The sequence below is a fragment of the Calypte anna genome, chromosome 17, assembly GCF_003957555.1.
Source record: "Calypte anna isolate BGI_N300 chromosome 17, bCalAnn1_v1.p, whole genome shotgun sequence".
Lineage (NCBI taxonomy): Eukaryota > Metazoa > Chordata > Aves > Apodiformes > Trochilidae > Calypte > Calypte anna.
Window position 1 is genome coordinate 7,623,099 of NC_044262.1, and position 27,428 is coordinate 7,650,526.

Genomic DNA, 27,428 nt, shown 5'->3' on the forward strand with positions numbered 1-27,428 from the left:
TTTTCCCTTCATACACACTTCAGCTCTTTGTGTTTCATTCAGCTGAAACAAAACTACTATTGCAGAGTTACTGAGTATTGCTGAATAAATGGCCTTTTCACCCCCACAAGGAAGGGTGGGGATTCCTACCCAGGGCAGCCTTTGCAGAAGGAAAGCAACACTTCAAATAAGCTCACTTCTGCAAGAAGGTGATACTTGGTAATGGGGTTAGCTTTATAGTGCTACAGACTGAAATGACATACTCTTTGAGTGGTTCTACAGTTGAACTTTTGTTTTAGGTCCATCTCTGAAAGTACAAGGTTTAAATGACCCAATTCAGGTACCAATATAAACTCATTTTTCTCTCCAGGTGTATTGTTTTCCTTGAAGCTCAATATGTTACTGTGTCTCTGGTTCAATTTCAGTTTAATATTTGAGGCAGCAGAAATCAGGGCTGATATTACATCAATATAATTGTACAATATCTGTAAATGGGTTGTTGCTGTTCCTGGAGCTGCCAGGTTGCTGGTCAGGCTGCTGGCTGCAAGAGCAGAACTGCCCTGGACTGAAATACTGAATGAGCTCAGGGGTGTTCCATACAACTAATCCTTATCTTTTGGTCTTGGAAAGATGGGGGATTCCTGTTCCCAGTGAACATTCTAGGTGGCTGCTGTTTGGTGTTGCTGCCCAGAGAACCAAGAGACAGCATCACACTGAAAGGACGCAGTCTGCTGGGGAGCACTGGGCTCTCACCCTCTCAGAAACACCTTTTCCTTTTCCAGGGATGTGTCTCCAAGCCTTTGTGGAGGCTTTCTTCTGCCTGGCTCAGAAAAAATACAAGTCTCTGCCACTCCACGAGCAGGTGGCATCACTGATTGAGTTCTGTGAGGATCACTTGGCTGCCCTGGACGAGAAGCGCATGCGGCGGAGCGCAGCGGTGCCCGGGCAGGCAGAGGGACTGCACCTGACACCAGCCCCACACCCCCCCCTCCTGCATCGCACGGCCACAGCTGGGAAATGTACAGATTACAGAAGTCATCGTTATTAACAGGGCTGATTCACCAGGACAGAACTGATAATTAATCCCCAGGTACACAGGGGTGCTGTGGGAGGAGAGGCAGACTCTTGAGTTCCTTCCTCTGGTAGTGGCAATTATTTATTTCAGCTTATTTATTTATTTATTTATTTACACTCTTCAAAAAGCTCCCTATTGGCTACTGATTTACCACTCTGTTGGACCCAGAGTACCCCTCAGGTGACAATCTGTGCTTTCATCCCAAGTGTACAGAAAACCAGCAGTGAGGACAAGGACCAAGCCACGCGGGTGTCAGCCGTGGGTTCACTCGGATGGAAGGAGTTGCCTTGCTCCCTGTGCCATGGAAACCCAGTGAGGAGCTGCAGATCCAAATACCTGTTGTGGACTTTGAAAAACCAACACCTGGAATTACACGTGTGGTCAGACTTCAGGCTTTGAGCCTCTTCTTTCAGTGGCTTGGACTGTCTGTGTTGGAATCAGTACAGATTTGGTCATTGTCTATGCACTTGTTTTTTAAAGTCAGTCTTAAAAACACTGAAATCATAACTTTGGCTTGTACTTCTTTGTACATGTCTTTGCCATGACAAGTACTGTTAATTTTTTAAAGAAAAACTACGGATATTTATCCTTTTGCTTCCACAGGACCAATCATCTCACACTTACAGAAAGATTTATATCATTATGTCAAACTTGGTGAATCAAGTGGTGGTTTTATCTTCAGGTACTAAGTGCTGCTGCTGCACACAGTGTGAAGGCCCAAGGGTTCATTGAAATTCCAGTGAAACCAATCCTGTCACTGACTTTAGCTTAAGATAATTATATTCTAGGTTTGCTTATTTTTTGCCTTTTGCATGTTTGTTACCCTATTTGGACCTATAGTAACACCTGGAGCAGATTTGTTTTGTCTTCACATGTATTCTTCATTTTTCCCTTAAGTAACAGTATAATTCTGTACAGAGTAGATTTATATTATTTAACAGGATGTTTTGTCACAGATGCTGGGCTATACCACTGGAGCTGTGCAGAGAAATCTTATTTTTCAAGGAATGAGCCATGACTTTCATAATCATGTTCTGCTTGAAGGGGGAATAATCTGAACTTGGACCTATGGGGCTGCTCAGATGAATTCTTTTTGCTCTCAGATTTCATTACAAGAACATATATCTGCATCTGAATTTTATTTCCCTCCTTTGTTCTCTTCTCCAGTGTTAATGAACCTGCTGGTGTTCTGGTGTTCTCATATGTCAGGAACTGCAGGGCTGGGAGATGGCCTCTGGGTGCTGAGGTTTGGGTCAAAGAACTCCACCTGAGCACAACCTCCTGATGTTCCAAGGCTGCTGAATAAGCAACCTGACCTTACCCAAATGCACACACAGCACTGAGGGAGTTTTTACCGTAGGAAAAGTTCAGGGTTTCTTTCCTGGTGTCTTTTGTAATCACCATGACTGTGTCTCTAGAATGGCACTGCAGTAGAAAACTCAAAAAGAAGCTGGTCCCCAGCATGTGTGAATGTCAGGTGTGGACATCCCTCCTTCTGTCTTTTCCTGTAAGAGCAGTAGGAGAAGATCTTCTTTACTTCAGCAGTTGGTTTGAAATTTTAGGTATTGTAAATAAGAAGACAATTGCAGACTAAAGCCACTGCCCTCAGCCTTGTTGAAGTTTCATAAAGATTATTGCAGTATGAAGATGAAATGGCAAACTCCAAGGTCTGGCATCTGTCAGAACAAATGAAGCTGAAAAGGTAATTTTTTTTGCACTTTCATTGTAATATATTTGAAGACATTCACAAGTTGAAAAATGGTTACTTCTCATTTTGTGACATCTGACATTTGTCTTGCAATTGGCAGCGTGTTCCTAGAAACCAGCTCACAGATTCTCTCATCTTGTGATTGATGTCCTGTAAAGGCAGAGTTATAGAGGAGCTGGATTTGAAACGCTGCAGCTGGGAGTGCCTTTCCTTACAGCTTTCAAGTCATACAGTCTGTGGCCTGAGCTACTCAGGTTTTGCTTTGTGTAAGTTACCCTGATCTCCATGGAATAAATTAACTGTTGTATATATTGAACACTGGTAAGATCTCTCTGTTTTTAGAGATCTTTATATTCTCTGGATTGAGTTCAGATTTTTGTAGCCTGTGCACACAGAGGCTGATGCAGTATGACCTGCCTGTCTCCCACTTCAAATATGAAGGGTCCCTTGTTTGAATTGTCAAAATACTGAGTTATCTGCCTCTAGTAATCCAGTGTTCATGTATTTATGTAATTGGAAAATTGAATGCCATATTATCCTTGAGGGGGATAAAACAGAAGTGTACTTCAGAGATTTAATGACAAAGCTGCATTTCTCTTCCCTCCCATCTAATGCAATTTCCTCTGCATATTATCTAGCATCCAAAGCAATTTCATGTAGCCTTTAAGTTACCAGTCTGTGCACACACAAAAATAACCAGAACCACTTTATTCAGAACAGGAATGCCAGTGCACTGATAATCTGTTAATCCTGAGGTAGCTTTCTAGGAAGAGAAACAATACATGAATGGTAGCAGGCATTGGGGTTTAGTGGTACTTTTCTGTATATTATATTCTGAGAAAAGCACAGCACTCACTATTCCATTATATGAAGGTTGCACACCAGTGAAATCTTGTTGCCAGACACACTGGGTTTAAATCAGAATAGAGCACTTAAATGTGAGGAAAATTGAGGCAAGTGAGTTTCCACCCAGACATCCCCCATCCCTCCAGGTTTCTGCCTAGCCCCAAAGTGCCCAAATTCACTGGATGAGTTCTCACTGGATTTTGAGTTCTTTCTTAGCATGAAGCTGTTGTAGACTGAATCACCTCAATTTGCTTTATCTGGATGGTGCTTGTCAAGCTCAGTTTCCCTCTGTCCAAATGCCCAGCTTGCCCGTTAGAGCTGAATGCTTTGGGAACATGTAATTAATGTACAGCAAGGCCATCACTTCACTTGCCACACAGTCCTTGATACTTGAGTTTAAAATCTGGATGATACTTGGCCAGTGACACTCTCTGGTGAGAGCCCCAAGTCCACCCACCTCAGCATGGATCTTGTCAGCTGGAGCTCCCACCCTCAAGCTGTGCAGCTGACTCCTCTTTCCTGGCTTTTCTCCTCTCATTGCATTAATCTTGCCTTCAGCCTGTCATCAGGAGGTCCAAGCATCCTTCCTAGAGATGGGAAACCCTGGTGAGGAGGAGGGACCTCATCTTCCTCCTGCCCCAGCCTCGGGTGGTTGATGGACAGCAGGGTGGGGACATTCCCCAAGTCTTTGTTTTTTGGGTGCTGGAGTTGGAAGGGGCTGGAGCTGCTGCAGTGATCTTGGGGCTGACAAGGGGGTTGCTCATGCTCTGCTGGATGTGGGAGTCCTCAAGGGCTGCCCTGGGACTATGGGGAGAGCTGGGGCCTCCTGGATGCTGCCTCAGCTCTGCACTTGCTCATTACAGCCCAGGCTATGAGTGACCTTCATAGTCACAGCTCCAGGGTTCTCACCAGCACTGTCTGACCTTACTCTGATGGACAGTGACAATCTGCTTCTAAATATCACTCTATTCCTTCTAATTTGCTTTCCATCATGCTTTGCTGTGTTTCTTCTTAATTCCACAGTTCTGTTTCTCAGCTTGCCTAATAAACTGATGTGGTCAATCTGGCTGAATCCATTAGTTCAGCTCCCTGTGTTGCTTTCAGCAGCTGGATGTTTCCATCAGGGTGCAGGAGAGCAGCTTGGAGAGGTTTCTGTTAAAAATCAACCCATCCAACCCCTTGTTGAACTCTGAGGTTGGGCTGTAGAGGGTACACTGCCCCCAGCACTGTGTGCCTGTGCAGACAGGTAGGTGGCTTCCAGGTGGAAGAAATGGTGGCTGTAGTAAATCAGTCAGCTTTGGGACCTCTGTTACTCAGGTTTCATTCCTTGGGTCTGTGGCACAAAAAGCCAATGGTTGAAGTTAATCAATTATTGCTGGTACCAGCACTGGGTGTCCACGTGGTGGACACGTTGGGCTTGGGTCACCATCTCCATCCCAGCATCCCTGGTCCTTCCTGCTGGACATGGAAGAGTGTGGGCAGTCGATAGACATGGATAAAATGAAGTTGGGAACCAGCAGCAGGAGCGGAAATAGCAACATCAATAGCAGTTTCCAGATAATGATCTAATTAGCACAAACAACAAGTTTGCACTAATGACTCTTGTTCTTCCAGCCCCTTCCTTTCTGCTCTCCTGTCATTAGTGACTTCTCAGCTGTGCTCCCCCTGTCTCTAGGGACAGGGCTTTGGAGTTTTGTTTACTGCTGGCTTTGAATTGCTTCTCCAGAGGATGTTTGCTCTGGGGCTTGGGCTGAGTGCGTGGGATGGCAGTGAGAGGGAGGGAAATCTGCTCTTTGGTTTCTGTATCCAGCTGCAGGCCCTGGGGGAGGTGGGTGGGAAGGGCAGGGCCATGGCTGCTCGCTGGATCTGCTGGAAGAGCTGCTGCCCAGGAACCTGCAGCTTGAGGTGGCAGAGGAGGGCAGGGTGGGCAGTGTTAGCATCTTGTAATGGAAATGCTGGAGGGCAGGGACCAGGGGATTTTCGCCTGGGTGCCTCTTGCCTTCCTTCATGGGCAGATGCTGGTTCCTGGCAGGGGCAGGAACCTTCTCCTTCTCCCATCCATCCCACTCCTGCTGCTGGGAGAGAGCCCAGAACCCCATCAGGCTCCAGCAGCCACTGGCACCCCAACATCCCTGGGCCTGGAAGCCCCCTCTCTAATTATAGTGTTGGTAATGAGGGTTTGACTGCCTCTCCTCCATGCTTTCTGCTGCTTTTAGTGGAGGGAGGGTTGGGCAGCAGCTGTCTCCTGTCCCTGTGTGGGGCTGCGTCAGCCCCAGTGCTGCCATCCCTGGGTGGGGCTGGAGAAGGGTTTTCTGGGGATGGTGCTGGAATGGAGCCCTCCTTGTCTCCCCAGTGATGAGCTGAGTGTTTTTCCCTGAGCTGAGAGCTGACCCACAATCTGCCTTCCCTCCAGCTGCCCTGGGCACTGTGTCCAGCCTGCTGGTGGCAGAGCTGCTGGGAGCATCTGGTGCTGCCCACCATAGGGACTTCTGTCCTCTACTGCTGCTGCAGAGATGCCCAAATCAGGGCTGTGGCTCCTGGCCAAGTCTCAAGGGCTGTGGACCTTTGGAGCTTCTTATTCCTTTGGTCCCTCTCATCCCCCCTCGTGTCCAGCCCTCCCCAAAGCTGTGGTGGGTGCTGGATGGGAAGGTGCTGCTCAGCCCAGGGGGCTGTGTCTGGGGAGGCAGCTGAGACAAATATTCCTGTGTGCATCAGGCAGTGTGTGTGTGAGGATGCTCAAGAAACTGGAAATGACTGAGGGTAAGTGCTGGAGCACTTATATAAAATATCTAAATAAATCTTTAATATTTCTAATTGCAAATGTACATAAATTGCACAGCCACATCATTTCTTTGAACACCAACAACTTTCTCTGTACATTATTACATAGTTTAAAAGGAGCTGAAGTAGGTTCAGCAAACACTTCCACTTTGCTTTTTTTTTTGTTTTTTAAACATACTTACAAAAAAAGATTTGTTTTTCTTTTTTTCTTTATAAGAGGATATAAAACATAGCGACTGCTTATCAGGAACAAGTATCAGCCTAAGCAGATATACAGAGAGAGGTATATCTTAAGACACAGTGATGTATGATAAAGGAATATGTGACCATGGAGACTGCACTTTGGGGTACTGGGTAGTGGCATTTACAGCAATGGCACAGCTCAGGTGAGCTCTGGAAGTTGATGCTGGAACGTGATGCCCTTTCCCAAAGCGGGGTTGTTTCTGCCCAAAAGATTGGGTTTGGTTTGTAAAGCCTGGGAGCTGCTGTCACCCTCCCTCTCCCCTCCCCATATGTAATTTTTCCCCAAGGGCAAAGACAAAGGGAGCAGAGATCTGTGCAGGGCTTGCAGGGTTCTCAGAGCAGGGTAGGTGCCACGACTGCTCTGAACGTGCCCTGAAGAGTCAGAGACCCTGGTGATGGGCAGTGACCCTTCTAGTTATGGGATCTCCTGGTGGCCATGACCCATGGCGAGTCCCAGTACTGGCCTGGGTTTATCTGAAGACAAACCTTGGGGGAAGAGGTTGACCCCAAGCCATGGGAAAGATGGAGCTGCCAGGAGCCTCTCCTGTCTGGCCACAACACAGTTGTTCCCTTTGGAGCTTCTGCTTCATGCTCTCCAGGTGTGTTTGGGGCAGGGCAGGGACCTTGGTGGAGCTGCAGGCACCCCCAGGGTCACAGGTTCTTGCTGGCAGAGGTATATCCAGGGGCTGTTCCCCCTGCCCTGGGACTGCAGGAGAAATGAGCCCCTTGCAGCTCAGTTGGGATGAGCTGCACCTTGGGGCTGGCCTGGCCAGAGCCATCAGTGCAGCTGCCATCTCCTGTCATAAAAATCCTCCCCTTGCTCATCACAGAACAGACCTTGCTGTGTTTTCTGTTGCCTCTGGATATTGGCATTAGTACCAGAGAAAGCTCTGAACTTTGGGAATGATTGATTATTTGCTGACTGCTTTCCCAGGAGAGGCTGTGGTGCCTTGCTCAGGTCCACCAAATCCTTTCTCCATTTAGGAATATTTGTAATAGCAGAACCTGTGTCCTGCACCCTGCAGCAAGCTATGGGGCTGGCTGCCAGGCCAGAGGATTCAGTGTGTTCTCACAGTGCAATCAGTGCTATACAACTGCAAAAGCAGAGAACAAAAAAAAAAAAAACCCCAACTGGACTTAAATGACAATGCAGAATGATACAGGACTCTTTGGATGGCAGCAGGATTTGCTTAAACTGGTGCAAAAGGGGCTGGTGACTACACTGTAGTTTTAGTTGGCATAGGGAAGGACTTGGGTCCCTCCAATCTTTTTTGGCACTGAAGCCATAATAATCCCTGTCTGAAATGGTGATACTTACAGAGACCTTGGGATACTGCTCAGTCCATTTCATCCCCCTTTACACAAAACTTTGCTCACTTTTTTAGCAGTGTTCTCTACAGTTCAACAAAACCCCAAATCAAAACTCTTAAAACAGAATCCTTGAGGTGGACCAACCCAAATCTGGATCCCAGGCTTCTCTCCCTTCTCCTTCCCTCAAAGGGAAGAGGCTGAAATCATAACCTTTATCTGGATCCAGATTTGCTACTTGGAGCCCACCTCTCCAAAACAGCAGTGAGATACAGCCAAATCCTGACCAAATAAGCAGCACCAGAAGTTACTATATACAACTGTTAGTGAGATAGATACATTACAGTAAACACTGAAAACATTTACAAAAAAATATTAAGACTTGTATTAAGATAAAAATCTGAGTGTGTTTTGTTTGTTTTTTCCTTTTGTTACACTTGGACGCATTTGCACTACAACAGATTCTTACTGTAGAAAGGGCAAGAATGGGAACAAAAATGGAGCCACTCACAGAACAGGACGGGGTCGTGGGTGCTCTGGTGCCACCAGCACCTCGGGGGTGGCCTCTGGGATGGCTGTGCCAGACACCAGGTCCCAGGCCACCTCGGGGAGCCTGGCCACACAGGGCTGGCACTGACTCCTTCACTCACACACACACACACGCTCACATACAGCAATGTACAGTTTATAAATAACAGAAAGACAAACTGAAGTAACAGAACTGAGCTGAGCCTGGATCTTTAAACCTATCCCCAGAGCATCCTAGGGGAGGGTCACGTTTAGGTCCAGTTGTTGACAGTTGTGGAAAGAGACAGAGAAAAAAAGGGGGGTGGGCAGGGAATCACTACTGTAACCAGACTTTGTCCTGATTTGCATTTCTTTGCATATTGGCTCAGGAAACTAAACAACTGCAGAAGGTACTGGAACTTCTAAGACTTCACTAACTCACTGTGGAAGGATTTAAACATTCCTGCTATTTCAGCAGAACAATTTGTGTTCGGTAATTTGCAATTTTGAGGTTAATCAGGAGTTCTGGACAGATCAGAGCAGGGTGGGGGGAGCTGTGCCTTGGCTTGTGGTTGAGAAGATTAAGATGTGCTTAGCTTCAGTACTAAACAACTGGGATTTGGGTGTTTCTTTTTTTTTTTTTTTTTTTTTTCCAGTTCTTACAGAGAGCACTGACTGCATCCCAAAATTACTTCCATGTAGGAAGGGAAACATGCTGGTGATGGGGCACCTGCCCCTGTGCCCTGTTAGTTTCCATTCCTCTATGTTCCTTCTCTCTTGAAAAACTTCCAGTCTCTCCCAACACAAATATTTTGGAACTCAAAAACAATCAGCTCTAAACACACATCTCAGGGCCACAGCAGTTTAAAGGAAGTCTTTTTTTTTTTTTTTTTTTTTTTGCAGGGTTTGATTCTGAGCCGATGGCAGGTGGCAGTGTACGGACCCAACGGCTCACAGTACCCTGGGTGCTCCTAACCTGTCTGGGTCTTTTTTCCAGTTGTAACCTTGTCAGTTTTGTGAGATTCTTCAAAGTCATCTGTGCTAGTCTCCAAAATTCAAAGGTGACTGTACTTGCCACAAAGACTTAGTGATTACTTTGCTCTGAGGAGCTCCGTTTGGGGTCATGTGTGACTGCACCATTCTGCAGGCGTTGGGTGGGGTGTGGAGACCTCAGTGTTCACTCCTCCAAGGACCAAGCTGCACCAGGCTTGGCCCAGGGCTTCCAGGGAACAGAAAAAATATTTAGGGAAAAAAAAAAAAAAAGCAAGCATCTTTTTAATTTTGAAAACAATTGCATGTGGAAGAATGAAGAATGCTGTTAAGGAGCCTTAGGGCTGCAGGGCAGCATGGCAATGCAGAGCTTACTGGCAAAGTGTCCTGCTCAGACAGCCTAGGTAGGGTGAGGCTGGAGATGGTCCCTACGCTGTGCAGAGCCCAGTGGACATCCTAATCCCTTTGGCTGTACATTTACACATGGCAGGAGGAGCTAGGACAGGCGTTGAGCAGTGTGTTAAACTTTAGTGGGAGGAAAAGGCAGATGTCCTGTACACTGTCATCCGTATCTCAGAGAAATCTCTCTGGCTCTTGGTACGAGGGACCTGCTCTGAGACTGGGAGTCATCGAGTACTAACTTAAAAAAAAAAAACAAAAAATCAAAAAACCAAAAAGACAAAGCAACAAACACACCGTGGCAGCGTGGCAGCAGGTCAGCGGCACAATCCCCCGTTAAGGAGGTGACCCCTCCGCTGAGCACAAAGTGTCTGAATCTGCTGGGCTGTGTGCTGCAGCAGTTGGGAAAGTCTAATCCTGGCTTATGCCTGCACAGTGCTCCTGACAAGGGGGCTCTCGGTGGTGGCTGCTGTTCTTGTTGGTTACTCCCTTATGACCATGTTTTACATTCTTCGAGCCGGTTAATTTCCATGCAGTGCTCATTCCCAATTTAAAGAGGACAGTATTCCAGAAAATGGGATCTTTTTTTTTCTAATGCATACTGTGAAAGAAAAGAAATACAATTACCGATCTTCATGGTTCTTCAGGGCTTTTTCTTCTTTCTTTGTTTTTCTCCCCAGAAATAGTAAAAAGCTTTGCACAGAGAATTACACCCCCACAATGAACCCTCTGTCAAGCCAGACGCTGACCATCTCAGGTAGCCCCTTGCTCCCCCTCTACCACAACAGGCACCAGAACATCCAGCCCGTGTCCCTCACCCACAGCTCAGGGACCAAGCTCAAGCAACATCTGCTTTATTCTGTGGCTGGAAGTGTGCGTGTGGGGGCAGTGCCCTGTGGCTGCTGCTTAAAAAAACTCTTCCCCACTATTTCTGAGGGAGCAGAAGCTGAAGAGAGGAATCAAGTTGCCATTCACCAGCTCCTCCCTCCACCCATGTGCTGGATCCTTGGGCTTGCTCTGCTCCCCCAGAACCCGCAGCAGCACCAGCCATACTCTCTCCACCATGGTCCCCACGCAGCTCCCCTGGGGCCACCATGGCGTAGAGTGTGCCCTGACCTTTCCTGGGAACTGTACTCCCTGGGTGGGTGGAGTTAATTAAACACTCGTCAGCTGCATAAATACCCTGTGGATAGTCACCCACTGCAAACTCCACACACCACACAGGGCTCAGCTCTGGGGTTTGCTCTGGGAGAGAGCTGTGCTCTGGGGGGAGCCACAGGAGCGGGTCAGGCTCTGCTGCCATCCCTCGTAGGGCTGCACCCAGCAGCACCCTCAAACTGGATTCACTGGGCCATTGCCTGCTGCAGGCTCTGCCCAGCTCCCTTTATTCTGCTTACTGCCACGACAAGGAGGTTATTCCTTGCTGGGAGGGGTGAGGCATATCCTTTGGGCAGTTTTAGAAGGACAAGGTTAACTTTTGTTTAAACATTAAACACTGACTCGAATCCGACAGTGACAGCGATTCTCAAATATATATATATATATATATATATGTTATTTCCTTATGCCACTCATCTCACACTCGATCTTTCCGTCCCCTCAATGTGCTGCTGGCACCAGCATCTCCCACAAAGGCCGAGTCACGCGCCGTCCGCAGTAAGGAGCTGGGATCTCTGGGAGAGAGCAGCCGTTCTCGGAAGCCGCGGCTCGCACTGCTGCTGCACGGTCTCTCTGGCCAGGCCTCCTCTCCTGCGGCAGCACCCTCCGTGGGTTAACAATTACTGCTGTTTCTGAATTCTCCATTCTCTGTAATCTGCAATTTAGTTGGGTTTGTGGGGGAGATCCCATTACGTGTCTGCATGCTGTACCTCTCTTTCAGCTGCGTAAGGGCACTCATTAACCGTGCGTTGGCAGCGTCCAGGGAAGCGATGCGTTTCTCCTGCAAGCAGAGGGGCAGAGAGAGGGGATAATCAGTGGGAAGGGATGGAGACCTGGTCCTTCCTGACCTGCTCCTTCCTAACCTGGTCCTCCCTGTCATGCTCCTTCCTGACTTTGTCCTGAGACAGTGACCCAAGGGCCTCTGGGACCGGGGCCTTTTCTGTCGGACCAGTGCCTTTCTCTTTGGCATTCTTAGGTGTGGGTTTCTGAAGTGCTACAAAGCTTTTTTCTTTTTTGATTCACTGCTATTAACAGTACATAAATGTACTTTTCTTGTCCCTAAAGTCATTTTAGCACCCTGAACAAAACAGAGAAGATTTTCTCTAAATCTGCAGTTAAGACAGAAATTCAGTGCGCTGTGTGCTCTGTCTGCAGCTGTTACAAAGATGACAAGATTCCTCTTCTAAAACCTAGTGCTCTCCCAGGACAGTGATTCCTGTCAGTGTTTAATTGATTTTGTTAGTGTAAATTAATAGTTTAAATGACTTGTGGCCTCCCAGGATGGCTTTGATGGCAACTGTCACTGGTAACAGTATTTTAAGGATGGGAACAAGAGCCTCTGTGTTGCAGCCTTTGCCACTCCTGCTCTTTGTGGCACTGCAAATGACATCGCCCTCCTCCCTCTGCCACCACCAGGAGGAAACAGCCCTGTGGCAGAGGGGCACAGCAGCCTGCCTGGGTGTAACTCTGAAGGTACAGACCCTGTTCAACACTGTAGTACAGCCTGACATGGCACAAACTGAACTGTGTGGAGTGGCCCATGATGATTTACTGCTTTGAACTAATTACTCTACATTCCTTCCACAGAATGCCACCTTCCACATCCCCTGTGTCCCCTGCCAAGCTGCAAGGCTGGAGACCTGCCCCAGTGTGAAAGCTGTGACAATAATCACATTCTGCTGAAGTCTGACAGGCTCTTTCCCCAGTGGCAGCTCATCCACAGGCACAGCCTCACTGTGCTGCCCAGCAGGGAAGCTGCCTGTTGCCAGACTCACCTTGACAAGTGCTGCAGCCCTTGGTACTGGGGACTCACCTGTGCATCAATAATCTTCTGCTTGGAATCCACAGCAGCCTGCATTTCTGCATGATCCTTCTTTAACTCCTCCTCAACTGACATCAATCTGGGAGCCAAACAGACAAGAAAAAAAATTACATTTGTTGGGCTCTGCTAAGCCCAGATATTAAGTTTCATACACGTCTAAATCAGTCACCCAGAGTGAATGATAGAGATCATATCCTCATTTAGTTGTTGACACCACACGTTTAGTTGTTGATGTGCACCTCTGAGGCACACAGGGAGAGATGTGAAATACCAGGGCAGCTTCATCTGCAGATGGAAGTGGCTCCATCATCTGCACCAGGTCAAACCACCCCATATGAAATTGCAATGCTGAGGCTCCCCAGACCCACAGTTGTGCCTCTGAGCACAAAGGAGATGCACACTCATTGGAACTGCCTCTTATTACACAAACCAGTAGTTTAGAAACAGTCTTTTTCCTGGCTCTTACTCTTCTCCACAGCCCTTTACAGCAGACTGTCCCAAAGCTACAGCACAGTGAAGGCTGCCTCATTCATGAGGGCTGATTAAAAACACCAAGTTGGCTTGGCTCAGGCAGAGGTGAAGAGAGCTGCACTGAACAACCTGTGTCCTGGACAAATGTGAACATCACATCCCACTGGGTGGAAGGAAGGGATTTATAGCCAGGAGTGATGGGATGGTGAGATCGTTAGCTGAACACCAGGAAGAGAACATTTTGATTGCTGTTATATCTATTGCTCATCTGAACAGAAGAGCAAGGCTGCCAGATCCTCAGAGAAGTGGGGCAGGCTGCCAGCTCTCCCCTCCTGAAGTTCTGCCTTTGTGAATCAGGAACACATTGGGGTTTTCCTTGTCCCAGGCAGCACAGACAGGGGGACCCAAAGAGTCAGGGCTTGAATTCCCCACCTCAGGGGCTGTAACCCAGAAGGGCAAAAAGTGAGTAAGTGCAGGAAAACCCACATGTAAAATCTGCCTGCACCTCCAAAGAAATGTGATTCTCCTGAGCAGGGGTCAGCTCTATCACCCAGGCTGCCAACCTTACTGTCACCTCCAGCACTTTCAGCTCCCCTGTACCTGCTGATGATGCCCTTCATCTGGATCTCCTTATCCTCCTGCTGCCTGCGGAGCCGCTCCTCACTCTCCTCCAGCCTGGCCTGGTACTCCAGCATCAGCTTCTGAGTTGTCTCCTCCTGGCACTTGAAGCGAGTCTCATATTCCTCCAGCTTCTTGTTGGAGATGCGAAGCTTGTCCTGCAGCACCACCAGGTCCTGCTGGTACTACAGCAAGCAGGGACAGACACAGGAGGAGAAAACACATGTGGCATGTTACCTAGTAGGGCTTTGCCCTTGCCAGGGTGTCCCCATGACCCGATTATGCCCCTCTCCTTGCACCAGGCTAGCTGCAAACCCGTGTCACACAACCCCGCTGCCGACACCGCCTCTTCTGTCTTCTCCGCACTGCGCTAGGAGCGATGCTGAGTCCCCCGGGCAGGAAGGTCACTGGCAGGTTCAGAGAATGGCTGTTAGCAGAGTCTGGCATTTCACATGGGGAATGCAGGTTAGAGGGACTGAACAGCAAATGCAGCTGGCACCTTCCTCACACTGAAAGCACAGGGCTAAATGCAGGCAGGAGAAGCTGCACTGGTGGGATTTTGGCTTTACGCATGAGCTCTTCAGTCTAAGGCAATAAAAAGGAGGGTTCTGGAGCTGCTGGAAGCCAAGCAGGAGCTGTTGGTGCTGCCTGGCTCCCAACAGGTTCTGCAGCAGGGACAAAGGCCACTGCCACCTCAGCACAGTGTGGTCACCACACTCCAGGTGCTGGCGTGAGCGGGGCAGTGAGCGCTGCTGCTGCCTCTTGGGGCCCAGCATTTTAAATTCAATCAGATGTCCAGCCAGGGTTCAGTCCATGAAGAGATGCTGCATGAAGCCAAAGACCCCACAGTTGTACTGCTCATTCAACTGAAGCAAAAAATCAGCAGCAGAAGAATCACATAAAGCAATAAAAATAAAAATAAAAAGCTTTCTAACTCAGTTAAGCTGGGTTCAACTACTGCAGAAGCACAGCATTTGCTACAACTTGCTTTGCTAAAGGAAAATCTGGTATGCATCTGTACAAAACCCACCACTTTAATTTTAAAAAAGTATTTGGAATTTTTCTTTCAAGAAAAAAACTCATCTGAAATAACAACAGAATAGTTGTGAATAGTTAACATGCAGCTAATAATTTGACAAGCTGCTTTTAGAGTCAGATATAGGAACAAGACTTCCATCTGAGTGATGAAGTCTATTACAAAGGCACAAGGTGAACTGACAGAAATGTGCTTAATTGTCTTGACTTGGCTGGCTGAAAATTCAGACTTTGCATGTGGCCATCACCACCCATGTGTGCACTTCAGCAATGGGCTTGGTTGTGTCCCAGTTTGGTGAGCTCTGCTGGGGAGCCTGCCAAGCTGATCAGCTTTTTGTCAGGGGACAGTCTGCTCCCCAGGTGCTGGTCAGACAGACCCCAGCTCACACACACACACAAACCCATGTTGCTTGCCTAGTATCACTCCACTGACTGGCTGACAGCAGAAGTAACTGCAACAGCTCCTGAGGACTGTAAGATTTACAGGGCTGATGATCTTCCTGAACTGCAGTGGCAGGCAGGTGGGCAGGACCTCTGAGCTCCTTCTGCTTGGGCAGGGATAGGCACAAGGCTTTGCTCTGGTTTTCCTTTAGCAAAGCTTTTACTGCAGCAATGAAACAACACAGTTTGCACATGTCACCTGGAGCCATGAGGAACACAAACGCCCACAGAGGTACAGAGAAGCATTCAAGTCAGACAGACAGGAGTTGCTTGAAGAGGAAAGATAACATACCTACCCTAGCCTTAAAATAGGAGCAGCGTAAGTGAGCTCAAATGATAGCAGGAGAGGCCTCAGAGATGAAGAAGTCGCTCCTGTCTCTAGAACATTTGTCTCATTCTCCATTACCATTCACGTCTTACAGTCATGGGGAGAGAGATTGTGCTAATGGCAATCTTTAATGTCAGTGACTGATGTGACAGCAAAGTAACAAAAGATGCTGCATGGGAATGAGACAGCAGGGTCCTGGGGGTGGGTGCTACCTCTGGACTTGGGACAGGTTTGCTGTGATACTGCCAGAGTTTGTAACCCCACTGTCACCTGCCTTGAGCAGGGCTGTGCTGGCCAGCCCCTCCCTGCATGGGGAGGGAATGGGTGTCCTGGGGACAGAGCCCCTGAGCTGGTGTGGACACAGAGCAGAGTGTGCCTACCTGGGACCTGATGAGCCTGTTGAACAGCAAAGGATGCCAGGAAGGGGTCAGTGACAGCACTTGGCATTGGCACACAGTGTCCACACTGAGGGCCACCTGCCCGCTGGCTGGAGCTGGGAGGTGTGAGCTGGAGAAGGGCAGCTCACAGTTCTTAGCTTGTGGTCCTTCAGCATTTCACTTCACTCCAGCTTCACTGCAACAGCAAAACTTGCTGCTGGCATCTCCAGGGCAGCCTCAGATGAGCACTGAACCCTTCCTGAAGCCCTTCACTGACCAAACACAGCGATAACCCAGTGCCTGACTCTGAGGACATCTCTTTGATTTGCTGCCTACTGGTGTAGTGCTCAGCTGGTAGCAAAGATTTCTGTATCTCTGCAAACAAAGCCTGCTAAATGTGTATATTTTTCTGTGTCAGCTCCATCAGCACATATCTATGTTTACAGGAACACCCAAGGAGCAGAAAGCCAGTGAGAAATGGGCTTTCCCTGGGGCAGCTGGGAGCTGTGGCCTTGCACCTCCCAGTCCCTGCAGTACCTGCCATGGGCACTGTGCTTGAATCGAACAGGAGACAGCCCCAAAATTACCCAGCACAGCAAAATGAGAACAGGAAGGCTATTGTGACAAAACCAGAAACTGTGCTGGAAAAACAGGAAGGAGGCTGAGGGAAGGTGATGCTTGCAGTTCTGTGGGACTGGCTGGGAACATGTGGCTGGGGTGAGAAAGAGAAGGACACTGAGGAAACATCCCAAACACTAACTGTGCCCAACTGCAGCGGTCCTGGCAGAGCCCAACTGCTGAGAAAGCACCTTGCAGAAGCAGCAATCAGCAAAGATGGGATCTTCTCAGCTCCTGACTGCTGCCTCCTTATTTCTAACCCAATTTCATCACCCTTAGCCAGGCCTACTCTGTCTCTTCCCTGCTATGGAGCTGACTTCCTGATGGACCCCCAGACTGGTCAGACCCACATCTGTGTGACACAGCCATATGCTTGGGGCAGGGTCACTGAACTCCTATGTCACCTCAGGCCCCAGTGCTGCCTCTAAGACCAGAATCTGGATTAATTTTCAGGTCTGTTTACAGCCTTTGAACATGGAAGCTGCTTCTTGCTACATATTCCTGTACCTTACTCTTATCTCTTTTCTGACTCTCATCTCTCATTCTTGACTCCTGTTTTTCATACTTGTTTTCAGCAGAGAGAAATTCCAGTCACTGACTGTGTGAAAACCTCCCCAACCTTCCCCAGAAGTGTCCTGACAACCTGACACCCCTCTCTCCTGCCACACAGCCCCCTTTATCCCCAGGGTGCTCAGATGAACGACATTCAAGGAAATCCTCTCTCTATTTAGAAACTTGTTTCCATCCAATCAGGTTTTACCTTTTCTGCTTGGCTGAGCTCGTCCTTATTCCTGAGCTTATCCCTGTGCTTGGAATCTGGGTCAATGCTTTCATCTTCTAAAAACTGCATGTTCATATTCAAAAGCCAAGCAGCAGTGCGGTCCAGGGCATTGGGGTTCACAGGAGAAGGGGCCTACAATGAAACATACAACCATAACAAAAGAAAAACCTGTAACAGAAATGGTCATGAAGCTGGAGAGAATTTCCTTCTGAGCAAGCCCTCTCCCATGCTGTTCAAACAGCACTGAACAAGCCTGAACTGCCAGAGTAGTAGGGGTGGGGGTGAGGACCAACTCCTGTTCTGCACCTGCACATTGTTTTGGGTCAAACAGCCTCTGACAGGGTAAATTCTTTCCTGTGCCACCCTACAGAACAGAGGTGCAACAGGGTGCTGCCATGGGGTCCTGCTGACAGTATCAGGCTCAGGTTTCTGAGCAGGTCCTGTCCCCTCAGAGGGCACCAAGCTGCAGGTAGACGGTGTGGCTTGATGGGGTATATTCATGCTGCAAGCTGAGATGTCACTCAACTCTTCAGCCCCTTTACTGAGCCATCTTTTTGCTTGCTGTGAAGATTCTGAACAAATAAAATCAACTCTGCAAACTGAAACACTGTTTTCGGTCATGCAGGTGCCTTCTTGGAAGGAGAGGTTTCTTTTTTGGCTGAGACTACACTCATGATGCTGGAGAGGTCAAAATGCTCAACATCTGAGCAGTTCATCCCCAGGTTTGTTTGTCTAGCTGTGGTGCTGTGGTGCTGTTCTACTGTCCATGACCTAGAGCTGTGGCTGTTGCTTTTCAGTCCTACCCTGGGCAGGAACTGCAAATTGCATTGCATAAATATTTTCCAACCACATTAGAAGGTCGAGGAAGTGAATCTCCAGCTATTTTCTCTCCATCCTGACTCATTTATAAACTGCAGTAAACTGTTCCTTGATTGAACACAAGGGATCTGGAAAGACTTGGTCAAGGGAATTCAAGTTATCGAGTCAGAAATGTTGGGGACTTGCTCCTTCATTCAAACCTCAGGACAGTAGAGAAACCAAGCAGCAGAATAGGAGGTTCCATACTTGGAAGAAATGGGGACTGGTTTAATCACCTCACTGCTGGTTGGTAAGTTTTCCTATGCCATCTTCGAGTCTGCTCTTGTACTTCATGCATTTTGCATCTGAAGTGAACATCACTTGCTGCAAGTCCTCACCTGGCTTGTGGCTCTCTGCTTTTACTTGCTTCTCCAGCTCAAACACTGCACCTGTGGTGGCAGCTCAGAACTCCTGGCTTCAAGGAGCAGTGGCCACATGGGTTCATTTCAGCAGTGTTAAGACCACTGGTTAAGAATGTCAATGAACAAAGCTCAGCCCACTGTGCACAGACAGGTCCTTCTGCCTCTTCACTCTCTGAAGAAGTAAAAAAGGGTATCTGATCCAGCCTGGGACAGCTTGGAAGTCAGTTCAGGAGATGAACTTAAGAGAAGTGAGGAAGAGCTGGCAAGAATGAGGTTCACAGACTTCTACTAAAATGGCCACCAAATGGAGTTTCTTTGTTCTCAAACAGCATTTTACACCACCAACTATAAGCAAGCAGTTTCATTATGGTTTAGAGATACTCTTTATGCAAGAGTAGGAGAGGTCTTCTGAGGTCTTCAGGTCTTGAGAGAAACTTTGAGAGGATAATAGGGGTGGGTGGAGGAAAGATCTGCACACACAACTTCGCCAGGGCTTTCTGAAGGTCACACAGAGTTCACTGTTGTCTTGCTGGAAGAAACTGTCAAACAGGCTGCTGCTGCTTGCAGAGCTCTGTGCCCTCTGCACCTGATGAGCATTGATCCACATTATACAAATGCTGCTACATGGCATGATTGCTAATGTCAGTGCTTAGGAATCAATGCTGTGTGCACAGAGCAGCTCCAGATGGGGCTGAGACATCACTGCAGTGGCAGCAGTGACCAAGGCCTCCATGGCTGCCATGTAAAGGAGAGGTACTTGTACCAACTCTGTTGCTCTTTCAACACTGCACTGCTGAAAAGGTGCCTGAATACTGTGCCTGGGCTGACACAGCGACCACTTGCCAGCTGTCCACATGCTCTGGGTTTACATTACTTTTAAAAATCTTCCTTTAGGCACTGAGAGACCCTACTGTGTTAATTTTCTACAGGATTAGTTCTGAAATGTAGAATGAATAAATGAGCACTAGAAAAACAATTTATCCATGCCAAGAAAACCAGAGGGTTCGGTCTGTGTCCTACTGCTTTCAATTTTAGCATCACGAAGAGTAAAATTTATTTCTGTGCAAACCAGCACATGGTCTGGGACCTGAGTCACTGCAGGGCTCTGCACAGCAGGAACTTCATCCTGGGTGGGGAGCACAGCCCCTCCTGACTGCTCCCACCTCCCCAGGGGCACGGACAGGGCGGTCTCACAGAGCAAACGGGAGTGTCCAGGAGAGCCATGGATCTGCTGGGACAGGAGCCACAGCAGAGAGACTTTTAGTGACAAGATCAGTGCCTGGTCCATGTCTGGGAGATGGCGCAGGGTTGGCTATGGCATGGGATGAGAGCCTGGGCATGGAGAGGCAAAGCAGTGACAAGATGGTAGAGCAGGCCAGAGGCATGGCTGCCACAGCCCTCGTGTCTTTGTCACCTACTGCTTTGTGTCAGTCACACACCAACATGCCACGCAAGGGAGGAACACTGAGAAGGAACACGGTCTGTGCCCTCGTCCCAGGACAGCCTCCTCCTCAGGTCAAGCCGGGTGCAAGAGCTGAGATCCCCACATGCAGTGCCACTGCAGGGCTGTCACCGATGTGGTAACTCGGTGCCACAGTGACATCCCCTCCCACAGTAGCAATCCCCACCAGACAATGCCTCCTCCAAGTCCGCAGTCTGACCCTGCCCGTCCCCTCCAATGCCTGGCATCCGGACTCACCTGTTTGTGCATCGTGCGCTGCTTCATCTCCGGGCTGTCACCCTTGGAGGAGGAGGACTGCTGACGGAGCCGGGCCCCGCTGCCTGGCCAGTCCGGCGAGGAGGACATCATGCTGCCACTGGAAGGCCGCTGGTACTGAACCGTGTTGAGCAGGGATGGTGGCGTCCGTCCCCGGCTGACGGGCGGGGGTGGCGGGGGCGGTTGGTCTATCCGCCGCTGTGGCCCCGCGCTGTTCTGCCGTGGCATGGTGGGCTGACCACCCTTCTCTGTCAGCGAGAGCTGCCGGCGCGCCAGCTCCCCTGTCCGGCGGGTGAAGTCCTCGCTGGCAGTGGGGGCGGTGAAGCCGTGTTTGTTGGCTGTCAGCTCCTCGCTGTTGCTGTGGGAGCTGAGCGAGCTGTGGCACTCGGAGCTGGAGTCGCCCAGGCCACGGGGGGAGAGCGGCAGCCCGGCGGCCATCTGGTAGACGGGGTTCTGGAAGGAGAGGGGCGCCAGGAGCTGGGGCCGGCCAGGAGCGCTCTCGCCGCTGGGTGTGGTGGGGGTCTGGCCCACCCGGCGCACGGTGGCCATGCCCGTCACGCTGTTCTGCTGAGTCCGCGTGGTCCATACGCCCTGCAACTGCCCGAGGGACGACTGACTGTCATTGAGCGAGTCAGCCGTGCCGGGAGCGTTGGCCCCACTGTCCAAGAGCCGATTGTCCTGCAAGTCCACCATGGACAAACTCTTGCTGCCATTAGACATCTGCACGTCGGGCTCATTGGCCTCTGAGTAACTGGAGCTTCGGGCAGGAGAGGGCTGGGCCCCAGCAGACCTTGTGACAAAAAACAAGTCCTTGTTTTCAGGGGTTGGAGATGGTAACCGTGTGAAATCTATCAGACTGCGGGGAAGTCAGTGCGTAAGGAAGAGGAGAGGAAAACAAAACAAAAAAGAAGAGTTGTGAATGCTACACCGGAGCAGGAAAACAAAATCACTCAGAAGAAATAAGCGTGGCACGGCTGTGAGGGACAGGGACATAACCCAGAGGCTGAGCTGGGCTGGCCAGGGGTGCTAGTGGGGAGGGATGGTGTGAGGGGAGCTGAGGGATGGAGGGGTGTGGAGGAGCTGGGGCTCCGGGGAATATCCTGGCCAGAATTTGTACAGCATGGAGCTCCACGGGGGCCTGATCCACACTAAGCCTCCGAGGGTCAGACAGAGCAGAGCTGAAGCTCAGCACCTGAAGTGGATCCACCCATTCCTCCTGCTGCAACACTCATATGGGCAATATTGATTTCTTGGGGATAGGAAGAAAGAGCTTTACAAAAGCTTAATGTGAATATACCACTGATCAAAGACGGTGCACTGTAAGCAAGTATTTGGGTGAAAGCACATTGTCAGAGATCCTCCATGGCATTAGATCTAAATAATTGTGCCTCATGCTGGGAAGTCTTAGAGATGAAAGCTCTGATTACAGCAAGTCCAGCATCATTGCTGCCTTTCATTCCTGTTAAATATGCAGTTTCCACTTATAAACTGTTTTACTAGCAGAGTCTTTCAGTTTGTGTGGGCTCCATTACATTCTCCACAAACAGAAACGTTGTAGGTCTGCATCAGTCATCTTCCCCATGAATGGAACTCCTCACATTATTAGGCCAAAAAGCATCTCAGGTGACTGGGCCTGTGAGTCACTGCTCACCATTAAAAACACCCAGTATTATAAGAACTGGACAGAGTAGACTGGAATTCATTTTAAGGTCTCTAGAGCTTGGCAGCTGTTAGGGAAATGTCTGGATCTGGATCGCATTGAATTCAGCACATATTCTGTCTTACAAAGACATATAAGGCCAATCCAATAAATCTCACATGCTCAGAGACCTAATGAACATAATGGGGATACCCATCACTTTGAGGTTAGCACAAACAAGTCCTCAAAGGATGAGCATTTTGCTTCTCCAGCTGAATCTCACTGGCTGAGACCAGAACTACCATGTTCTTGATTTACCAGACCACATCCCCAGTTCTGGCTCTCAAGGGACCCGGGATGAAGCCACGTGCCTTCACCATTGCCCTCTGTTCTGCCTGGATTCAGAGCTGAACCACATCCAGTGTCAGTTCTCCAACTGGAAAGCCTAGTCAATGGATCAGGCCACTCCACCCTACACCCTGCCTGTCCCTGCTCAGGTTTTGGCTATTCCTTATTTCTCTGGTCTGTGGCCAGGCCACCCTTCATGCTCTTACCCAGATAAGTCATTCTCTATCACCATTTTCTGCAGCCCTGCAGAGATGCTGTTGCCAGCGTTAGGCGTGGACGCGGTGTGATCGGCCGTGACCGAGACCTGCACGCAGGCTGGGTTACTGAGTGCTGAGTTGACATCCCTCAGGATCCGAGGCAGAGGCCCAAGTTTTGTTGTAGTGCCCTGGGCAGAAAAAAGAACAGAATTACCACCAACATCTTGTATTTCTGCCAAGAGTACTGTGGGCTTTGCCAATTGTTGGACGGACTCTTCAGTGAAGCACATTAACAACACTCATTTTCTCCATCATTTACCCCCACTGCTGAGGCTATGGGATGTCCCAGAACATGTGGCTTTGGAAACCATTGGCTGCTGTGGAGCAGTGAAAGTGTGATTAACAAAGTTCAGATACTGATGAAGACAGCTATAGCCAAGCCTGGTCCAGGTCTCTTGACAAAAATCCTTTTAATTAAAAAGAAACCTTTTGAATCTGCTGGGGCAGAAAAAACCCTGATGTTCAGCACCTCTGCTTTCACATCCCACCTGCCCCTCCATCATCACCTCCCCTCCATCAGCACCTCCAATGATAAAGAGCAGAGGAGGGTAAGATCTCAAAGAGGATGTAAAGAACGAGCATGTGCAAAGGCTGGGGAAGTGCAAAGGGCTGGTAACAGCTCTGCTGTGCACAGACACAGCTAATGGTCTGGTACCTAATGGACACAGGGAGGTGTGTGGTGTGGTACCTAAGCCAGCACTGGCCAACTTTGCTGCCCCTGCCACCCTCCCAGATACCTGCTCCAGCTGAGAAATGACTTCCCAGAGCAGCGAGTGCAAAGTGGACAATTCCCGGCCCAGGTCAATGTAGCCTTCAAAGCCAGCTGTGTTTGAGAGGGTTTCAGGATTGGAAATCTCCAGTAGAAATCTCTGCATGTTAGTCCATTCATGTTCCAGGAACTGATTCATAAAGGACATATATTCCTCTTTGCTGCCAAACCTATTGAGAGAGCCATACAAATTTCAGCTAAATCCTGTAAATAAAAGTGCAGCCAACAGAAGGTTACCTACATAGGTAAAAATAGCTGAGCCTTCCTATGGCATCTGAACCCTTCAAAGCCTTTGGGATCCCTGGGTTGCTAGCAAGCACATGGTGAACCTCACTAATCATGGAACTGAAAGTAACTACAGCCTAATCCAGCTAAGTTCTCATCAGCATGGGATCTACACAGTAGAAATGAAGGTGAAAGCTAAGAAACAAAGCTGCTCTTGGTAATGAAGTGTATCTCACTGCTGGTCAGGACACAGCCTCTAGAAATAGGACCTGTCACTGGAAATAAAGAAATTGTGACAGTAAGCACCATCAGCTGATGAGAGGGCAGTGACTGATGCTGGTAGGAATCCTGCACACTCTCCTGCAGGCACTGAGGCCAACCCCAGCACTGCCAGTGCTGCTGCCCCAGCACAACCCTGCTGGGGGTCACCCTGCAGAGCCACATCCACGCTTGGGCCAGCCTATTTGTCCCCTTGGGCTTCCTACAACCTCCTTCTGTCCACCAAGCACTCCACCCAGACTTTGCTCTCAGTTAGATGTCTTATTGAGAGCACAAGAGGGAGGGCCTCATGGTTCAGCTGTACCACCAGTGGCTGGTGCTGTGCTGGTGCCAGTGATGCTGTGAGGAGGGACTCAGCTCTGTGCCATCAGCAGGACAGCTCAGCTTGATCACTCTGGCTTGACTAATGTCAGCTTAGTTAAAGAGTCTTTCCTGCAAAGTACTGAAAACCCTTTTGTGAGGGACTGGTCAGGAATATAGGGAATTTCTGTCATCTCGTGTAACATGCTTGTACGTCTTCCACTCCTGTCTGTGTGTATGTGTGTGCATTTCTGACTGACAGTGTGTGTACTAAGCTAGTTTCCAAATCTAAGAAGCTTTAGACAGAAACTGTCCATTCATGCTTTGGAAAATTCATCATTTTGATATCAGAGCTCAGGATAAGTAGCTCAGAGATGCAGCCAGTGGAAACATTTTCAGAAATCTCTCTCTTTGTTTCCATCAAACCAATGGACTGAGTTAGAAATTGATAGTGTCCCCATTCTTTTGTCCTATCTTCCCAATTCAGGCAGCTGCATTTTAATAGCAGAAAAAGTCCCAGAGCTCACAGGAGTCAAAAAACAGCTCCTGAGCTCTGCACACCATTACTGGTGCTTGGGTTGTGATCCTGTTGGTGCCTGTGAAGGGAAGTGGGCAGTGCAGCCATCATGGGACAAAGGACCTGACTGTGCCGGGCGTTCCTGCTGCCCCGCCTGCTCAGCTGTGTGGTCAGAACAGCTTGTTTTCCTTCTCATAAAACATGTCCTGTTTTGGAAATTTGAATTATCTCTCTGACCCAACAGCGAGGGAATGGGTCCCAGAGAGACAGGGGTGAAAAAGCCAACAGGAAACAAACAGGCCCTTTCCCCCGAGGAAAGGAGTGGTCAGTGTGGGACCATGGCTCTGCCTACACCCCCAGAGCTGCCTTCCCCCTCCCATGCCTGCACCCCGGCTTACTTGGCAAAGTTGGCAAGGTTCTGGGTGACCTTGGCAATGAGGGTCAAAGTGCGTGCAGTGCGGTCATCGGGGTACTCCTGCAGGAGGTTGAAGAGGGACGGGGACATGATGGCAGGACAGAGGAACCGGAGGAACAGGGAGGCACTGATCAGTCGCTCGCTGATGTCTGGGCGGCCTCGGTTGCTGCATTCTTGTCTCCATGAGGCAAAAACTTCCTTGAGCTCTCTTGGGAAGACACTGAAACAACAGGACATGCAGGGATGGTGAGTTCAAGGGCAGCATGGTCAAGCTGCCTCACAGCAGTAACAAAACATGGTTCATAGCAGCTGTGGGGCACGGCCCAGACCTCTGCCATGGTCTCACCCTGCTGATCCACACCAGTTACAGTGTGGATCTCTTGGCCTTTCCCTTGCAGAGTGCCTGTGAGGAGACTCAAACAGCACAGGAAAAAGCAAAGCTGCTCCATAAAATTTTAAGAGAAGCAGCTCCCACCAAACTAATATTCCTGGTTGTGCTGGATACCAAAGCCCTGGGCAACTGGGAGGCCAGAGGTACAAAACAAACACTGCAACACAGCTCTTCATGGGTCGGGTGGCTGCCAGGGGGGCTTCAAAGTGGGGGCAAGCTCAACCACCAAGGTGGAGAGTGCCTCCTGAAGGAACATAGCACTGTGGGACCTCCTTGTCAGAGATACCAGCAGCACCACAGTCTTGGAGGGAGGGCTGTGCAAATTGCAATACTCCTGTTCAAACACCTGGGATCAAGTCCTGCTGTGATGAGTACAAACACAGAGCCCCACCACAGTTACTCCTGCCTTGTAACTGCACAGACCTCAGCCTGGCCCTTCCTGGATACCAGAACTCCCTTGGGTCCAGCACACACTTGCTGCAGCAGCTCTTATCACTGGAGATCTTGCTGCCTGTTTCTGCTCAGCCCTCCCCAGCTCCCTGCTCCCACCTTATCCTGTTCCCAGCATGTATTATTTATTCAGCTGGATACTCCCACCCACAGGAACATGCTGGCTATGGATCCCACCACACTGCCCTTGGTCCCAGGGGACCTGGAGGCTGTCCTGGTCAGCAACCACTGTCTGTGTTCCAAAGCCAGAGCTGTTTACTGACAGAGCTGGATGGTACAAAAGCAGACTGAAGAGGGGTCAGACTCCATTTTAGACCATAAATCTCCTTTACTAACAGCCATTTTGGAGGAAGCTTTCCCAGTTTTACTGCAGAGACTATCTGGGAGAAGCAAAGCCATGTCAGTTGGCTTCTCACTGGCCTGCACCTCCCCTGGGACTGGCATCTGAACCTCATATGAGTTGAGAAGGAGAGAAAACCTCGGGAGCAGCATGGCCAGAGACACCATCCACTGTCCAGCAGCTGCAAGACCAGCTGCAAAGCTCCAAAACAGAGCACTCGGAGCAAAGAACCACATGTGCATGCTGCCTGGTCTTTTACCCTGTGCTTTATAAATAACATTAGCTAACATCTTTGGCTGGATAAATTCTCCTCTGTCTTTGGCTTGATACACACAATTGGACAAAGCTCTTTTACTTCATGGTATTTGCCCAGAAACAGGAGAATCCTTTAAGCAATTTAAGGCTTGAATGATCAGGACAGGTTGTACAGTTACTGGAAAGTAAACAGTTGAAAACGTACACGCCGGCTGCACACAGCCCCTGAGTCCTGCTCACTGTCACAGGCTGGGAGATCATAAAAGTTTAATTGTGTAACAGTGGATGGAATTCAGTTAGCTGGCTTCATGTGACAAACGGGCCCGTAATTCGTTACCCAACTTTCCAGTAACGAGCTCCCAGATGCTGAAATTCTGCTTACACTGAAACTTTCCAGATGTCCAAATTATGTCATAATTACAACAATTTTCAGTCATTGTAAGCCTCTTTCCTCTCTCTGACTCTCTCCGGTAGATGAGCATCCACACTCTGGCACTCTATTTAAAGCAAGATCATTAGCTGTCAGGATACCTCAGCCAATCCTGAGCACTCATCAGCCCAATTAATCCCCAAGAACTGCTGAGCACAACGGACCAAGAGGGAACCACTCAGAGGAGCAGCCCGGCTGCTCCAGCCTTCCTTGGAAAGGCAGGACCAAAGGAAAGGCTTCCTGTGAATTCCTGACTTTCCCTAGGTCACTTTTCAAGACTATTTTTAGAGTGACCTTTTAGTGTTGCTTTGGGTATTTTTAGGAAGAAATTAATTTAAACAATTTGAAGCCACTGGTGACTGTAAGCAGCAGAGCAAGTAAACACCATTCC

At 49.1% G+C, this 27,428-nt stretch overlaps 2 protein-coding genes across 16 annotated transcripts in view; one reads left to right on the forward strand and one right to left on the reverse strand.

Moving 5' to 3' along the window:
• TTLL11 (tubulin tyrosine ligase like 11) overlaps nt 1–4,680 on the forward strand; it is a 39,366-nt gene extending 34,686 nt beyond the window's left edge. Inside the window, exons 9-10 of one of the 4 annotated variants that reach the window (XM_030461343.1) lie at nt 762–1,069; nt 1,223–4,680. In XM_030461343.1, coding sequence (XP_030317203.1) covers nt 762–1,027 — 266 coding nt within the window. In that variant the 3' untranslated portion in view covers nt 1,028–1,069; nt 1,223–4,680. Of the gene's footprint in view, nt 1–761 lie in introns of all 4 variants that reach the window. The other 3 variants (XM_030461342.1, XM_030461344.1, XM_030461341.1) reach the window with 3 other exon arrangements.
• A 2,299-nt stretch (nt 4,681–6,979) lies between these two features.
• Nucleotides 6,980–27,428, reverse strand: part of DAB2IP (DAB2 interacting protein) — a 169,238-nt gene continuing 148,789 nt past the window's right edge. For 7 of the 12 annotated variants that reach the window (XM_030461027.1, XM_030461025.1, XM_030461033.1 and 4 more), the window contains 8 exons: nt 25,155–25,391; nt 23,404–23,605; nt 22,616–22,794; nt 20,405–21,278; nt 17,465–17,617; nt 13,888–14,090; nt 12,808–12,895; nt 7,311–11,775 (listed from right to left, as the gene is read on the reverse strand). In XM_030461027.1, coding sequence (XP_030316887.1) covers nt 11,608–11,775; nt 12,808–12,895; nt 13,888–14,090; nt 17,465–17,617; nt 20,405–21,278; nt 22,616–22,794; nt 23,404–23,605; nt 25,155–25,391 — 2,104 coding nt within the window. In that variant the 3' untranslated portion in view covers nt 7,311–11,607. Of the gene's footprint in view, nt 11,776–12,807; nt 12,896–13,887; nt 14,091–17,464; nt 17,618–20,404; nt 21,279–22,615; nt 22,795–23,403; nt 23,606–25,154; nt 25,392–27,428 lie in introns of all 12 variants that reach the window. The other 5 variants (XM_030461029.1, XM_030461036.1, XR_003988251.1 and 2 more) reach the window with 4 other exon arrangements.